General features: G+C 41.3%; 2 protein-coding genes across 6 annotated transcripts; both read right to left on the bottom strand.

The window, feature by feature from the left end:
* Nucleotides 1–914: 914 nt before the first annotated feature.
* Nucleotides 915–11,367, bottom strand: LOC106096491 (protein NLRC3). Of its 4 annotated transcripts, none has more exons than XM_019350237.2 (8): nucleotides 11,284–11,367; nucleotides 10,292–10,444; nucleotides 8,936–9,153; nucleotides 6,735–8,805; nucleotides 5,969–6,140; nucleotides 5,302–5,475; nucleotides 4,157–4,330; nucleotides 915–2,011 (listed from the first exon to the last, which is right to left on the bottom strand). In XM_019350237.2, exons 2-4 carry the CDS (start codon nucleotides 10,417–10,419, stop codon nucleotides 7,313–7,315), a joined length of 1,839 nt encoding a protein of 612 aa, XP_019205782.1. In that variant the 5' UTR covers nucleotides 10,420–10,444; nucleotides 11,284–11,367; the 3' UTR covers nucleotides 915–2,011; nucleotides 4,157–4,330; nucleotides 5,302–5,475; nucleotides 5,969–6,140; nucleotides 6,735–7,312. The 4 variants fall into 4 exon arrangements, with proteins under 4 accessions (XP_019205782.1, XP_019205781.1, XP_019205784.1 ...); XM_019350236.2 differs by having other exon boundaries at nucleotides 6,998–8,805; XM_019350239.2 differs by having other exon boundaries at nucleotides 6,998–8,802.
* A 1,199-nt stretch (nucleotides 11,368–12,566) lies between these two features.
* Nucleotides 12,567–16,800, bottom strand: LOC109196089 (uncharacterized). 2 transcript variants are annotated; one of them, XM_025901472.1, is made up of 3 exons: nucleotides 16,602–16,800; nucleotides 16,418–16,519; nucleotides 12,567–14,325 (listed from the first exon to the last, which is right to left on the bottom strand). In XM_025901472.1, exons 1-3 carry the CDS (start codon nucleotides 16,623–16,625, stop codon nucleotides 14,185–14,187), a joined length of 267 nt encoding a protein of 88 aa, XP_025757257.1. In that variant the 5' UTR covers nucleotides 16,626–16,800; the 3' UTR covers nucleotides 12,567–14,184. The 2 variants fall into 2 exon arrangements, with proteins under 2 accessions (XP_025757257.1, XP_025757258.1); XM_025901473.1 differs by having other exon boundaries at nucleotides 16,418–16,498.
* Nucleotides 16,801–17,393: the final 593 nt, after the last annotated feature.

Below are 17,393 nucleotides of genomic sequence, written 5' to 3'. Positions count from 1 at the left end.
TGAGAAGTTTTTTGAAGGAGTCCAGTGATGGAGCATTGCGAAGCTGATATGGAAGAGTTGCAGAGTGCGGTGGCCTCCAGCCTGATGACTCTGTTCCCAAAGGTATGGAGGCTGGTGCGAGGAACAGAAAGCAGACCAGTGGCTGAGGACCGTAGCATCCAAAACTGTGTGTATGGTTGCAGCAGGTCAGAGAGATACTGAGGGATCAGGGCATTGAGGGGTTTGTAAGAGGATCTTGTAAGTAATGTATGACTTGACTAGTGGACTTTTATGAGGGTGGGGATGATATGTTCCCACAGCTGCCCTTCCCTGGGTTGTGTGTACTTGTTGGTTCCGGGGCGCGTGGCTGGATGTACTGGCGTCGTCTTGACCTGCTCCCTTGGCGGTCTGGGGCACTTGTACCTCATCTTTGTCGCCGGGGGTGGGAGGGCTCTGCAGGGTACTGGGCGGTACTTGTGGGCCTGGAGCCCTGGGCCCCTGTACTGGGCTTGCACTAGGAGGGGTCGGCCACCCGTCACCACTGGGACTCTCATCCTGTGGCCATGGGGACCCCATCTAGGGCCTCCTTCCTTCTCCTCCTGGGTTGGCCGCGCAGATGTTGCTGAGATGTGTGGCCTCGGGTCTTTGGTATTCTTGGGGGCTGCCTTAAGACATTGTCCTACTATACCACATATAATGTAATAACTGAAATAACATGAATAGAAATGAATAAAGAAACACAAAAGAAACACCTGAACAAGAGGAGCCTATAGAGAGTTTATAGAGCTGATCTTGGGAAAATGTCTTTGCATTCAGATCGTAATTCTGATGAACACTTCCAGACAGGACAGGATTTGTTTTGTCAAATCATTAGCTATTTTAATAAGAGCAGTCTCAGTACTGTGGTGAGTTCTGATGGGAGATAGAAGGGTTCGTTGAGCTCATAGAGGTTTATTAAACTTTCTTGACAAGAATTTAGTCAGCAGCTTTCCTTCACATTTTTATGCGTCCAACAAATACTTTACATTCAGAAAGATTAACTACTGAAAGACTAAACAAGAACCTAATCCACTGACAGTAATGAAACTGTGCATGCAAGCAGTCTTTAACAATCTTACATCGAGCTGCAAGTTACTGTGTAAACATTAACTACAGTTCTCAATTATGCCACAGTGTGGCGCTCCAACACAGAAAAATTACAGAAAATCAAAGCCTACTCTACTGATTTCAGTAGTCTGTGCCGTCCAAATGACTATAAACCTTGTGTCAACATAAGAAGTAATCAGAAGAGCAGTGCTGATACGCTTTTTTATACTCTATCACGTATATAAAACACAGGGATGATGGTATATTCATCAGGATTCACTGACTTACAGTATATATAATATATTGCTTAAACTGGTTAATGTTGTATTCTCTGAGACAAAGGCTGTGGCTCAAGCTTAAAAGAAAAGTTTGACATTTAAAAGTGTTAAAGCATAGCAAACCAGAAGGAAAGAAGTAAGCAGGTCCAGAACAAGGACCAACCAGTCCATCATCCATAACCAGGACATCATCGAGAAATGAGTGTAACTGACAACTTCCAGTAAGGATGGACTCCAATTCAAATACATTCTTAACAGACAAATATTAAATATACTTTCTAAGACAGTTCATCTTTTGTATAGACACATAGTCTGACGTAGTTGTAAATATGCCTGCTCATTACAAGCAAGTTCAGGAACAGAATCCCAGATTAGCAGGAGAAATACTCATATGCACAGTTTAAGCACATATATGTGTTTGCATAATGTCTGTGAATAATTCTTATTGAGTCTGCACTTTTTAGGGCAGTTCACACTGAAACACAGTCATTTGCACTTCTTTTGATTCCTTTAGAAGCCACTGCCGGATGAAGTTTTTCTTTTGACTCCATGGCCTGAGTCAACAAATGCTTATGCACAAATTCCTGCTGCTGTTTAAAACTCTCCAGATCATCAGGGCAGAGCTCGTCAAAGCTCAGCAGACAACTGTTACCGACAAGTCGCTCCAGCTGTAGAGAGAAGAAATAACAGAGGTCATGAAATAGAGTTTACAAGAGTCAGAAAGAAAAATATGATTACTGCATATCAGGCTCTGCGTGTAAAAACGAACAGTGACTAAGTGTAATGATGATTCTCTGAAATAAGGGAAAGGAATTTCCAGGCTGCTGTCCAACTGACTTTAAAGGAAAGAGAAAAAAAATCAAATTTGATGGTACAACTATCTGGTCAAAAGGACCCATGTATCTATATCCATATCTATATCTCTTCAAATGTCTTGGCTCCAACACTTCTTTACTTGCTTTAGAAATGAACAGAGGGCCTCTTCACCTCTTCCTCCTGAACTTTCTTGCTCATTGTGTCAGATGTTTAGCTACTCCTCAGCCTCCTTTAGTATTAATGATACTTTTAACAAATATGGTTACAGCTCTGGAGGCCAGGAGCTGTCTTAGCTAATTACAGGCCAATCTCCAACCTTCCTTTCATATCAAAAATCCTTGAAAGAGTAGTTGTCAAACAGCTAACAGATCATCTGCAGAGGAATGGCTTATTTGAAGAGTTTCAGTCAGGTTTCAGAGCTCATCACAGCACAGAAACAGCTTTAGTGAAGGTTACAAATGATCTTCTTATGGCCTCTGACAGTGGACTCATCTCTGTGCTTGTCCTGCTAGACCTCAGTGCTGCGTTCGATACTGTTGATCATAATTTATTACATTGATTAGAGCACACTGTAGGTATACAGGAACTGTAAATGTTCATGTAAATGGAGAGTCATTATACATTACATTATACATGCTTCCCTTAAGCAGTATTATTAGAAGACATAGCATGCAATTTCACTGCTATGTAGATGACAGCCAACTCTATCTGTCCATGAAGCCAGATAATACACACCAATTAGTAAACTGCAGGAATGTCTTAAAGACATAAAGACCTGGATGACCTTTAATTTCCTGCTTCTAAATTTAAATTCAGATAAAACTGAGGTTATTGAATTTGGCCCTGAAAATCTTAGAAATATGGTATCTAACCAGATTCTTACTCTGGATGGCATTACCTTGGCCTCCAGTAATGCTGTGAGGAATCTAGTTTTTGACCAGGACATGTCCTTCAATGCACATATTAAACAAATATGTAGGATTACTTTCTTCCATTTGCACAATATCTCTAAAAATATAAATATCATGTCTCAGAGTGATTCTGAAAATTCTGAAAAGCCTTCAGTTAATCCAAAATGACAGCAGAAGAAAGAGAGACCATATTTCTCCTTAAAAATTGATCTTGAATAATCAGACCCCATCTTATCTTAAAGACCTCATTGCACCGTATCTTCCCAATAGAGAATTTCACTCTCGGTCTGCCAGTTTACTTGTGATTGCTAGCACATTTAAAAATAAAATAGGAGGCAGAGCCTTCAGTTTCCAGAAACCAGCTTCCAGTTTGGATTCGGGAGACAGACACTATCTCTACTTTTAAGATTAGGCTTAAAACTTTCCTTTTTGATAAAAGCATTTAGTTAGGGCTGGACCAGGTGACCCTGAATCCTCCCTTAGTTATGCTGCAATAGGTCCAGTGTTTCTCCTTCACTCACCTTTTTCACTCACTATGTGCTAATACACCAATCTGCATTTAATCATTAGTTATTATTACTCTATGGCTCTTTTCTACAGTGTGTTTTTGTCCTGTCTTCCTCCACTAACTCCCAACCGGTCGCAGCAGAAGGCCTACCCTCCTTGAACTTGGTTCTGCCGGAGGTCTCTTTCTTTTAAAGGGGAGTTTTTTATTCCCACTGTCACTGAAGTGTTTGCTCATAGGGGGTCATCAGATTTTGGGGGTTTTCTCTGTATTATTCTACAGTCTTTACTAGTGCTGTCAGCGTTAACCTCGTTAATACGAGGTTAATGCCATAACCGCATTAACACGGCAAATTAACGTTAGTGAGTTAACGCAGATCGGCCCGTGCGAGTGTTGCACGGCGCTAACGCATTAACGCAGTGCAGCCTCTCCAAAAATGACGACTGTTAACAGCTGCCGCTTTACTGAGAAAAGCAGCCATTGAGTTTTTATAGGAAACACTCGATCTTTGCTGCGATACCAACTGTGTTTTATACAGTAGTGCTAAAAGCAGCATTGACTCAATGCAACTTCCTACTTACCACAGATTCTCCAGTCTGTAATTTGAATTATTCACAAGATTCACCAGCTGAATCATATCTGAATCCTGCAGGCCATTTCTACTCAGGTCCAGCTCTCTCAGGTGGCAGGTGTTTAACTTCAGCGCTGAGCCCAGAAAAGTACAACTGGCCTTTGACAAAGAGCACTCCCTTAGTCTGAATAAAGAATAAAATAAAAAGACAATGTTTCTGTTTTAAATATTTCAGGATGTCACAGTATGTTTACAGCTGAAGAGGGTAGAAATGGAAACTTCAAACTGATGAATCCAATAAGGATTCAGATTAAATAATCAAACATAATAAGTAAAAAAGAGCTGTCGTTATTACTAATCAAACCTTGCTATTTCTGCTGAACAACAAAAACATACTAAAATCAGCTCTCATACACTGCCAGCTCAAGCACTGACTTCATTTATATGCAGTTGTGCTTTGCAAAAAAACATATGCAGACCTGTTTAACTGCCTGTTAACACAACTGCCTAATCAGCAAATCACATGGCAGTAACTCAATACATTTAGGCATGTGAGCATGGTTAAGACAACCTACTTAAGTTCAAATCAAGCAACGAGTGATTTTGAGAATGACAGGATTATTTGAACCACACGGGTTGGTCTGAGTGTACTGATCTGATTTTCCCACAAAATCATCTTTAGGGTTTATAGAGAATAGACAACAAAAGAAGATATCCAGTGAGCAACAAGTTCTCTGAGTGAAAATCTCTTATTGATGCAAGAGGGAAAATGGCCAAACTGTTTTGGGCCTCTAAATGTTGAATGTTAAAGCAGATGGGCTACAGAAGCAGAAGAACACAGTGGGTACAACATCTGGCAGCTAACAACATGAAAGGGCTTGGGGACCACCAAAAGTGGACAATAGAAGAGTCGAAAAACAATTGCCTTGTCTGATGCGTTTTGATTTCTACTGCAAAATTTGAATGGCAGTCAGAATTTGGTATAAACAACATGAAAGTGGAGACCCATCGTGTCGTGTATTAGGATCATTTGATCTCAAATTTTATGGACAGTTGATCAGATAAAACAAGATATTTGAACATGACTTTTTGTTAATTAAACCTGTCATCATTAAATTCTGAGAATTCACAGTTTAATATGAAAACACAGCTGACCTCAGAGTTTCCAGTTTACAGGGTCGACTCTCCAGAAAACCACACAACTGCTTTACTCCAGAATCCTCCAGCTTGTTGTAACTCAGATCCAGATGTCTCAAATGGGAGGGGTTGGACTTCAGAGCTGAGCTCAGAGAAGCACAGCTAATCTCTGACAATCCACAGTGCCACAGTCTGAATAATGAAAGAAGAAAGAAAAAGACAGATACAATTATTTCTGACCTAATGACATGCTCAGGTTTTAAAGGTAGTGCCACATCACTTTATATTATGTAATGCACAGATATAAAATTAATTAATTCAGGGAAAAGGTATCATAAAAAAAATTTACTTTAATTTTTTAATTCCCCCTATCTATGTAGGATTGGTAAACCCTAGCAGGTATGATTACTAAGCTTTGGCTAAAATTTCACTGATAGATGCTTCCAAACAATTTTCCCCCCATCAGTCTATTACATATTTTAGCTAGCCTGAAATGCTACAAAATGGTGTCGTTCACTTTCTAAGCACAGAAAAAGATACTAACCAAAGCAACGTTTTAAGGTTCTTTCTTAATGAAGTGTACTTTTTATGTACTTTTTTAGCTGTTTTGGAAAATCCTGAAAATGTATATCCAAATTTATGAAGTAAATGTATTAACAACAACAACAACGGTCAGGGTACTGACTTCAGGGTCTTCAATCTGCAGTTTGGACTCTCCAGTCCTGCAGAGAGCAGCTTCAGTCCCGAGTCCTCCAGCTCATTGAAGGTCAGATCTAACTATCAGATGGGAGGGATTGGACTTCAGGGCTGAGGCCAAGACTTCACAGTGAGTCTTTGAAATTCCACAGTCAGAAAGTCTGTGATAAGACAAATTTGCAAAAGACATTATCATGGAAGAAGATACTACTACTACATGCAGTTGAGCAAATCTTGTTCAATCAGGGAACCCATCAGCTAAAAGCCTTTTGGGGGGTTTTCCAGTGTAGCTAGCTGATATCTAGACCAAGAAGCATTCCGAGTAGAGATGTCGAGGGTTTTGATCATTCTGGGCACCTCTTTCAATTTAACAGCTGCTCTGAAAGAAAGACCAGCCACACCTCAAAGGAAAATCATTGCTACCACTTGGATCTGCAACATCATCCATTCGATCAGAGCTTGTGACCATTGGTGAGAGTAGAAATGAGAGTAGGATGCGGCAGCGTGTGCTGCACTGACTGCCAGCTAGAGTGAATGGCCCAAAATTTGGGTTGCGCTGACTACTGCACTCAACTTGTATGTCATTTTTTTTGTGCCCACTCTATGTGTACTAGATGCACCTGCTCTGTGTCATTTCAAACAATTTATCTCTCATCCATAAAAGGCAAAACATTGTAAGTGTCCCAACTAGAGAAGAGTATGTCGTTTCCACAACAGTGCTTTCCTCCACATAGCTGTTGAATGGAGTGACTTACTCAAGGGCTCCAGGAGGTCCCTATATATGTATGTAAACGTGTCATAGAGTTCCTCGTTCATTCTGTGGTTGTGGTTAGCGTGACTGTAGGCTTCGTTTCTCTTGGTTGCGCAAAGGTACGTCACAGCGTACAGCAGTTAAAGTTCAGCTGGATAGAACTTTGACCACAGCATGTGCGAGTACTCTTGTGCAATAGAAAAGAATGGGTTTCGGAGTACAGCGCTGCGCATGCCGCGTCCTATGTGAAAGGGCCTTTAGACTTACAGAGCCTTTCTGCAGTTCCTCACAGCTGGGATCAGTCTCTGTCGCCCCCCCCCTGATGTGTTGTACTTGTTCAGGTCCAATTCATCCAGAACTTTTTCTGACATTTGCAGCATGTAGGCCAGAGCCGAGCAGTGGATTTCATAGAGTCTCTTCTCTGATCTGTTCTCTGACTTCAGGAACTCTTGGATCTCCTGATGTACTGAGAGGTCATTCATCTCCATCAGACAGTGGAAAATGTTAATGCTTCTGTCAGGAGAGATTTTATCGCTGTTCATCTTCTTGAGGTTGTTTATAATTCTCTTGATGATTTCTGGACTATTTTGCAAATGACCCAGTAAAGCTTCCTAAAAGTCTGTGGTTGGACTCCAGACTAAGGCCATGAAGGAAGCGAACAAACAGGTCTAGATGGCCATTTTTACTTTGCAAAGATTTCTCCATGGCTCTGCTCAGAAAAACATCCAGAGATGGGATGGAACAATTAGAGGTTTTCTCAAGAAAAGAATTTATATTTATAAAGTCCTGCAGAACATCAGTATTTTTATTGGTGAAACAGTGGAACATGTAAACGGCAGCCAGAAACTCCTGAATGCTCAGATGAACAAAGCAGTAGACTGGTTTCTGGAAGATCACACACTCTCTTTTGAAAATCTCTGTACAAAGTCCTGAGTTCACCGAGGCCTCTGTGACATCCACACCATACTGCTCCAGGTCTTCTTGGTAGAACATGAGGTTTCCTTTTTCCAGATGTTCGAACGCCAGCCTCCCGAGCTTTAAAAGACCTTTCTTGTCAGCCTCCATCAGCTCTTGTGGACTTGCTTCTTCTCCCTTATGGTACTTTTGAATCTTCCTTTTTGTTTGTACCAACAGGAAGTGTGAAAACATGTCGGTCATGGTCTTGGGCATTTCTCTCTGCCCTGCAGTCAACATGTACTCCACAACTGTAGCAGTGATCCAACAGAAGACTGGGATTCCACACATGATGTGGAGGCTCCGAGATGATTTGATGTGGGAGATGATTTTGCTGGAGAGCTCCTCATTACTGAATCTCTTCTTAAAGTACTCCTCTTTCTGAGCATCAGTGAAACCTCGCACTTCAGTGACACGGTCAACACATGTAGGAGGGATCTGATTGGCTGCTGCTGGTCGGGAAGTTATCCAGATGAGAGCCGAAGGAAGCAGATTACCTTCAATGAGGTTTGTCAGCAGATTCTTGACCGATGACTTCTGTGTGACATCAGACATGACGTCCCTCTTAGTGAAATCCAATGAAAGTCTGCTTTCATCCAGACCATCAAATATGAACAAAAGTTTACAGACAGCGAGCTTCTCTGCTGTGACCTTCTGTAATGTTGGATGGAAAACCTGGAGCAGCTCCAGGAGACTATACTGCCCATGTCTGATCAGGTTCAGCTCCCTGAATGAAAGCAGAGTCACCACACTGATATCTTGGTTTTCTGACCCCTCTGCCCAGTCCAGAGTGAACTTCTGCACTGAGAATGTTTTTCCAACACCAGCAACACCATTCGTCAGAACCACTCTTATCACTTTGTCAGATAAGGCTTTAAAGATGTCATGACACTTAATTGGAATTTCATGGAGGGTCTTCATCTTGGAACCTGTCTCCAGCTGCCTCACTTCATGTTGAGTATTAACGTCTTCACTCTGTCCCTCTGTGATGTAGAGCTCAGTGTAGATTGCGTTGAGGAGAGTTCCACCTCCTGTTTTATCAGTTCCCTCAGTCACAGATTGACATCGCATCTTCAAACAGATTTTATGTTCATCGAAAACTTCCTGAAGACCATCATCTACTGAAAGACAATAGAGACAATAAAACAAATTTGTTTTTGTTTTGTTTTTTTTTTTACATATATTTAACATTTAACATATATTGCTTAGTTTTTTGAATCACTCCATCAGCAAACAGATGTTCAATTTTACTTTGCACACAGCTGTTCCTACTGGCTGTCCAAAGTCCAGAACTGGTTCTGGATTTTTTTCCACACAGGGGACAAGTGTCTCTTGATGAATCAGAGTCCGGGCACAAGTCGATGCACTGTTTGCAGAACAAGTGTCCACAGATGGTAGAGACTGGGTCATTCACGACAGCCTGACACGAAGCACAGCAGGACATTGGCTTCTCCACATACTCGTTCTTTCTGTGGATAGAAAGGGAAACTTACTGTGGCCATGTGGCTAAACATGAAGTTAATTAAGTTGAAAGCCTCAGTATGGTCTATTACTAACTCAATGCTCTATATTTACTTATCAAGCAATAATCATTTCCTTTTACACCATCAGAACTTATATTAATCCAAAACATGAGCTCTCAGCACTCCGTCAACACCAAGCTGTCCACAAACTTATCTGTTTACAAGGAAGAGGGTTTATAATGACAGTATTTTCCTGATATCCGCTTTTCAGTCTGTTCCTGAGGACTCTACTACTAAGCAGCATTTTGTCCAGCTGTGAAGGTGGTTCACTTCTTACTGACCTCTATGGGGAGAGTTGGAGGGTCTAAAGCAGGGGTGGGGAAACTCCAGGCCTCAAGCGCCTGCGGGGTTTAGATGTATCCTTGATCCAACACAGCTGATTTAAATGGCTAAATTACTTCCTCAACATGTCTTGAAGTTCTCCAGAGGCCTGGTAATGAAATAATCATTTGATTCGGATGTGTTGACTCAGGGTGAGATCTAAAACCTTCAGGACACCGGCCGTTGAGGCCCGGAGTTCCCCACCCCTGGTTTAAAGTTTCAGTTAGCTTTTGTATTTCCCTGATCTACCTGGGATGGAGTTTACATGTTCTCCCAGTGTTTGTGTGGGTTCACTCCAGGTACTCCGGCTTCTTCCCACAGTCCAAAGGCATGCAGTAAGTGGAGTTAGGTTAGCTGGTGATTCTAAATTGCCCATATGTGTGAATGTGAGTGCGAATGGTTGTCTTTCGCGCCATATTATCTCCACGACAGACTAGCATGGTACATGGGAAAACTGCACTCAAATAAATTAGTATATTTATGCTTCACATTGTCAATACCATGCCTGAAACCCAAAAAGCGTGTTAGTTAGATATATTTAAAAAAAACAGTCTTTACCCTACATTTAGTTTGTGGGTATCTGGTCACCCTAGGCCCTGGGTGGAGTCCCTAACTATGCAGAGGTATCAGGTAGTTGTGGTATTTAAAAAAAACAATAAAAACAAAACAAAAACCGGAACAACAACATTATTCTACAACTAAAGACACTACCACTGACTCTGGCTCATTTTCAGGTCAGTGTAAAATAGAAACAGCCTCTTACTTTGTGTCTGGGGGTCCCGGGTCATTACTGAAGTTTGGAGGACGACCTTTGGACCAGTCACTGGCCATAGACATACAGCTGGGCATGAGAGATGATGTTCCATCCTCCTCTTCCTCCAAATTATTCATCTTCAAGCACTCGTAAACAACAACTCTGCAAACGCACAACGTGAGAATGAAGACAAACTGGTTTGTTCAAAAGTCACCCAAGACCAGTATACACACACACACACGCACACACACACACACACAGGTCCACACTCTCTCTTACTCTTTCTCTAACTCTTCTTGCTCTGTCGGCTGTTTCAACACCTACACAAGTACGTGGATCACCCGAACACAGGAAGGACCATCGATTACATAAGTTATGCTGGGCAGACACTGTGCGATTTTTTCAGTCGCGTTATTCAGCTTCTGCTCAAACTGTATGATTGACTCGCAGGGGTTAGAAGTTCATAGGTCACGATGCAGGGTCTCACACTATACGGCCCGATGCTCTGATGCGACCTGAGTGCTCACACTGTGCGTCCATAAAACGAAGGTTATAACAGAAAATCTGTCGCTCGTGTAGTGTAGATCCAACTATTTTCACGGTTGTTGTGGTCGTGATAATTTTGTGAGGCCACATCGAAAAGGCTCGGATGAGCTTTCCAAAGTCCTACAAGTGCCTCCATCGCTTGTGTCCAGATCACACGCTGCACTGCCGTGCTGCTCCTTCTTTTTCACCGACATTTATGTGTGAGCGGCTGCGGTGACACCCTCACGACACCCTCTCAAACAGGTTTGAAATCCTCCCGACCAAGCAATTGATGATCGGGAGCTGGTCGTGAGGTGTTATTCGCTTCTCGTTACCCCACGTATACTACACGACGCACGACGCATGCTACTGGGCTTACACCGTGCGATTTTGTGTGAGTGAGTGAAATCCAGCATTAAAGAGACGCGAGAGCACCGCACATGTTAAACAGAGCCTACAGCAGAAGTGATCTTTACCTGTTGACAGGAAGTTCAACAAACCTCTGCAACACCCGCTGGTTTCACTTTGTTTTACAGCTTCTCGTCCACTTTACGTTTGAAGAAGATCACGTGACATGTCTGTGAAAGTTCTCAGTCATCCAGGTCATCGTAGTCAAAGGAGTTTGCAAAGAAAAGCGTCTGGACCACAGTTTAGCCTTCTTATAGGATGATGGCATTTCAACTGCAGCAGGATTTGACAGTTTATCAACACTTTTCTAGATTTCTTATCAAAATGACCTAAATCACTGTCAGATTTCCACACGTCATTAAACTGGTTAAACATAACGGAACTAAGAAAAATTAATAACTGTCGCAGGGCTATGATGAAAGGGAGGGTATGGAGTCCTTTACTGAATGTATTTGTTTCATTACTCATGTTTGCTTAGTTTTCTTCTGCCCTCAACTTCTCTCTTATAAAAATAGATTTTTAAATGCAATGAGACTACATTTGGGATAAATAAAGAATATAAAAGTGATATAATATCAAGGCTCAGTTCTAGTGGATGTCTGTTCCTGTGTGTTGGCCCTGCGACAGACTGGCGACCTGTCCAGGGTGTACCCCGCCTCTCGCCCTATGACAGCTGGGATAGGCTCCAGCGCCCCCCGCGACCCTGAAAAGGATAAGCGGAAGCGGATGGATGGATGGATATGTGTGTGTGTGTGTGTGTGTGTGTGTGTGTGTGTGTGTGTATATATATACCTAGTATAATAAATTAAGATGATCCACTATTATCATGAATTCTCTTACTTCAGATTTAGAGTATATTTGGATCCTAAAACTCTTTTAACATTGATTAATTAAAAGTCATACTTATTTAATTAAACAATTGAAATGTTAAGGTTGAACCAAGAATGGTGGACTGATATAAGACATGACAGAAATCAAGTGGAGGGATTAATTACAAAGACTGGTAAATCTTGAAACCTTGCTCTTTTTACAAAGACAGGGACAGATTCCTACTGAGCATGTGCACTGGACGTTCCATCACTGTAGCTCGTTCCTGCCTGGAAAAATTAATTGTCCATAACAGCACCTCCTACCTAATGATCCTTCGAGGCTTTGATTTTTATGAAAGCTGAACTTAAACAGGATTTGAAACACTGATTTAAACTCCAGAACGAAACTCTGAAAAACAGTTTCTCTGTGTGAATGTAAACTTTTTAAACTGTGAACAGGCAGCTGGCGTACTGAAAGAAACACCACACCATACAGCACCATTAACAAAACTCTTTATATCAAAACCTTTACATTTGTTTTTAAAAGCACAAAGTTTCCAGAAACTCTTTAAACTCACTGTTACAGATAAAGGTATTTCTTCACTGAGCTTTATTTACATGGTGCAACAGGACTTTCTGACACCAGAACATTCACTGTCCAAACATTTTTGACATTCCTGCTTTCTTCCTGCTTTAAATAAAAATAAAATGTTTACAGCTCAAATGTTGTTCAGGTTTTTGCAGAAGAATATACAACTGCTCTGCAGAGTAGAAAGAGCAAAAAGGAAGGAAATCAGCATTATCTAAACAAAACACGATGAACCAAACTAAGAGATCAGGTCTGTTCCAAACACATTGAGGTAGAAATGTTCTGACATTAAAGCTGCTGAAGAGCACCGAGCATCAACAGAAATCCTGTTTATCTAAGTGCTGCAGGAATTAGTCTATAAACATGGAAAACTCTTTGGTAAGATGCCTGAAATAAGCTTTTAAAATTCCACAGATGGTTTAAATACATATATGAACGCTGCTGAATTTTGAAGCTGAACGAGTCATAAACACGGGATTTCCAAACAAGCAGCTTAACACAAGAAACTCCAGGAGTTTCGTCACAGGAGTTTCAAAAAAGTTTTATGTTTTGGGAAGTTAAAGTGTGTTTATGGTGTTTATGTTTAAGGCCTAAAGGCCATCTGAGTTCACTCCACAGTAACAACAACACCAAAATAATCAGTAAAAAGCAGAATTATGTTTAGGAATTAAGCAAATGACTAGAATGAGCTCCTAGTACTAATTAAGGCCTAGAGACCAGTTGGCAACCTGCTGGAGAAGAATGTGTCACATCAGTTGAAATATTTAAGTTACTATTAAAGCAGTAAAGCACAACTTTTACTTTGATGGCAAATGTTCTCTGTTTCTGGTTTGTTTGCACTTACTGCTTCAATACTGCTCAGTGACTAGTTGGCAGTGATTGTAGGCAAGTCAACATCTTCCACGCAAACTATGACAACTGCAGCAATCTGCTTGCAACCAGAGCAATCACAAGAAGGTTTTTAGTGAAGCACAGCAGATGACTGATTTCACCTAAAAACAGCTTCCAGCAGCCACTCGCCAACCGGTCGAGGGATAAACATTTTTCCCCAGTGACCAGTGGTTGTGGTGGTGTGATTGTGGTGGAGTCACCAACCGGGCTCTAGGTCTGTATGATTTTGAAGTTTCTGATGGAGCTCGTGTAACTTTTCTTCCTTTTCTTAAACTGAGCAGCTTTTAAAGCTGTAGGTATGTCTGTGAGTTTTGTCCCTCTTCAAGCTCTCAGTGATGAAATAAACATTTCCCAATCAACATGAAAATATTTCTATAATTTGAAAACTGCACCAAATGTTTGAGGTGTAGATTTTTGAGATCGGATTCTGTTATGATGTCCCATTTTCTCCATTTTGCTTCTCTCTTCCTTCCTCTTCCACTGACCACGCCCCCTAACAGACTGAATGACCCCGAAGTCTGAAAACAGAGAAAGAGGGCAGAGAAGCACGAGTTATAAAGTGTGACTTCCTCTGTCCTACTGAAGCTCCACTGACCGATGAAATCAACTCTGGGCGTGTGTAGGTAAGGTCAGACAGAGTGACATCATCTGTCACGTTTGATGTGAGGTCATTGTCGATGTCAGATGGAGTCAGTGTCAGAGTCAAAGCCTGGCACCACCACCTCTATGTCGTAGTACTTTCCCTTCTCTGTCGTTCCCTCACTGAAAACCTCCTCCATCATCTCCACGGCCTCCTCCTCCTCCTCCTCTTCTTTGGGTTCCTGAGGATGAAAAAGAGCAGGAGGGAAAATAAAACATGGAGTTCTCCTGGACCTTTCTGACTCTAAGACTGAACCCATTTTCTCATTTTCAATATCTGTTTTATTTTCTTTTTACTATTTTAAATTAAATATAAGCTTTAAATAATTTGCCAGTCACTGCATCTGTATTTATTTAGATTCGACATTTTACTTACTTATTTTAGTGTCTCACTGTTTTTGGAAATTCTGCTGCACTCTTTAAAAACATTAACACTTCAGCATATTTACAGCTTTCACAGGCAGAAGTGGAACTGGACTCATTAACATAATTCCATACAGAATTATTATATGGACACAAATCCTTGGACAGTCAATGACCTGCACTCTGGAAACTACGGATATGACCAAATTCTGTCCTTGTGCACAAACTTATGGACCTAACAGCTGTACTGTGATGTGAGATCAATAGGTTAGCAAACTATAAACTATGTCGAGTCAGAGATTTCTGCATCATAGTGTGTCTGTCTTTTTTCCTGGCTAAATCACCATGGCAACCTATGCTGAACGCATAACCAGGAGCAGGTTATATTCTTACGTATACACACATATATATATATTTCGATTTAAAATCACGTGTTAGTGCTTCTTTTATTTACAGCATGTTTTAAGATGACTATAGAGTCTGTGCTGGACAGGTACATTTTATAAGTGCAAGTTGTTAAGCCATATTTTACAAGCGTCACAAACGAAGTCCTGCTGTAAAGCTCCAGCATCACATTGTCATGTGCAAGTATTTTGTTGGTGATGCAGAAACTTTGTCCCTGTTTTATTAATTAAATGAATTTCATTTTGATTTGCTGACGAACTAAAGTGATTTCCATGTCTCGTTTATCAGGCTGAGGGACGCTTTAACGTTTAAATGGATCCAGTTTAAAGTTTCACAGCTCTAATGCGCAGCACTGAGAGCGCACTCAGCAATAAAACTATTAACTGGAATTATATTTATTTTATCGATTGTGTTCAAAATCAACAGATTCATGATTTCCTGCAGCATTAATCCTTCATCTGATTTGCAGCAGCGTTGCATTTTACTGTTTTTTATGTTCTTTATTCACTATTTTATCATCTGATAATGTCTCTGATTGGAGTGGGCTGCACTCACTTTGTCTTTATTAACTTTCTTGCATGAAATAATCTTTAAAGTATCAATTGGATTTCAGCCGATTAAGCTAACTGTGAAATAAGAGTGTCGCTCCGTTGCAGTCTGCCAGCACTACACCTCTGATGATTGGGATTCACTTCAAGGACTAAAAAAACACAGAAACATGCCTGAACGCACAACAGTGACAGCCAGACTTACCATCAGTTTTCTTTTAAGCATAAACATTTTCTTCTTTTGCTCAGTAAAGATTTTCATGATTCTTGGACATACGTTTGTAAGATCTTACGACCAGCTGTGTGCTGTTTCTCAGGTATATGCAGAAATTATTGGTTGATTTTCCATGTTCAATAAAAAAATACATGACTATCACATGTCGGACTTTAACTGGTGGGAGTCTGGTGTGAGTGACAAGATGGCTTAGTCTGCTGCAGAGCCCCCAGATAGTTTTAACATTTAGCGTTAGTATTTTTCCCTCTTTTAAAAGGTAAAAATATTACATTTAGGCACATGAAACAAATCAGCACATCGTGTTGGTCGTGCCTAGAAACATAAATCAGCAAATTCAAAGTCGAGAAACTGTTGGTGTCTCTCTACTGATACGAACTTTTACATACAGTATACATTAGATTCATATAATATTTTGTTACCATTTACAGTCCATTGTAGTCTTTTTCTGTTGTGTTTTCTAGCTGCACAAAACCAGAACTTGATCAGCAGCTTTCCACTTTTCTGGCAAAAAGTAGTTCCCAGTAAGTAGTTTCCTTTCTTGGAACTAGTTAAAGGTGTACAGCCTGTAATGATTCTTCCATATGGCTTTGATAGTGATCTATGACCCTGCTTAAGAGCGCTATTCATGTTCCTGGATGTGTGTTTTCCCTCTGCCTGCGATCTTTTTCCACCTAATGTAATAAATTGTTTCACAATATTGACCTGAAGAGAAGACACACTGACCTGCTTTTCCTCTCCGACATCTTCTCTCCTGAGGTGATCGCGTTGGGGCTGAGCTGTCGCCGTAATCGTCTCTTTTCCAGCCTGCATGGACACTTTGTTAGTCTTCTGAGGAGAAAATAAAAACTGTCCTCATGCTCAGCAGCAGGTCAGACCCAGAGACACAGAACCCGACCCAAAGACTCACCAGGAAAAGACACCGTCTGAACATACACCTTTGTCTCTTCACCGAGGGACCTCCAAACTTCTTCTTGTCGAGGCAGAAACGACACTTCCCACAGTCGTAACGGAGGCAGGCCACACACTGTCTGCAGCCTCTCCGACGCTTCTTCGGCTGCAGGAACACACAGAGCTCAGCAATGATTTACTTCAGTTTGATTGTTTTAGCTGTTAGAAAAAATCTGGCATAACGTCACACTCACTGGACGTTGCAATGGTGAGAAGGTCGGCTGGTTTTCCAGCACACGGTGGGGCAGAGAACAGGTTACTGGTTAAAATCTGCAAGTATCTGTCATTAGTATCTGGCCAGGCCATGGTCAGAGGGCCCGGTGGCGCCAGTGTCCGGCAGCCTTGCCTCTGTCAGTGCGCCCCAGGGCAGCTGTGGCTACAGTGTAGCTTGCCATCACCAGTGTGTGAATGGGTGGATGAATGGGTGGATGACTGAATGTAGTGCAAAGTGCTTTGGGGTCCTTAGGGACTAAGTAAAGCGCTATACAAATACAGGCCATTTTATTTTACCATTTTTTTAAGTTTGCATTACTGATACAACGACATCTGCGTTTACTTTAACCACGATGTAGACTTACTCTGCCTCCAACCTCCTTAACTGCCACCTCTTCTTCTTCTCCTTCCTTTTTGATCTCCAGCTGTCTCAGCACCAACTGTTCTGCCTCAACCTGACAACACCCCGAGAAGCAAAAGCAAAAAAATCTACACTGCTCATCAACAACATGAAGACATCTTTGTAGGCAGAGAGCAC

Source organism: Oreochromis niloticus, linkage group LG20, assembly GCF_001858045.2.
Source record: "Oreochromis niloticus isolate F11D_XX linkage group LG20, O_niloticus_UMD_NMBU, whole genome shotgun sequence".
Taxonomy (NCBI): domain Eukaryota; kingdom Metazoa; phylum Chordata; class Actinopteri; order Cichliformes; family Cichlidae; genus Oreochromis; species Oreochromis niloticus.
This window is presented reverse-complemented; position numbering and strand designations above follow the sequence as displayed.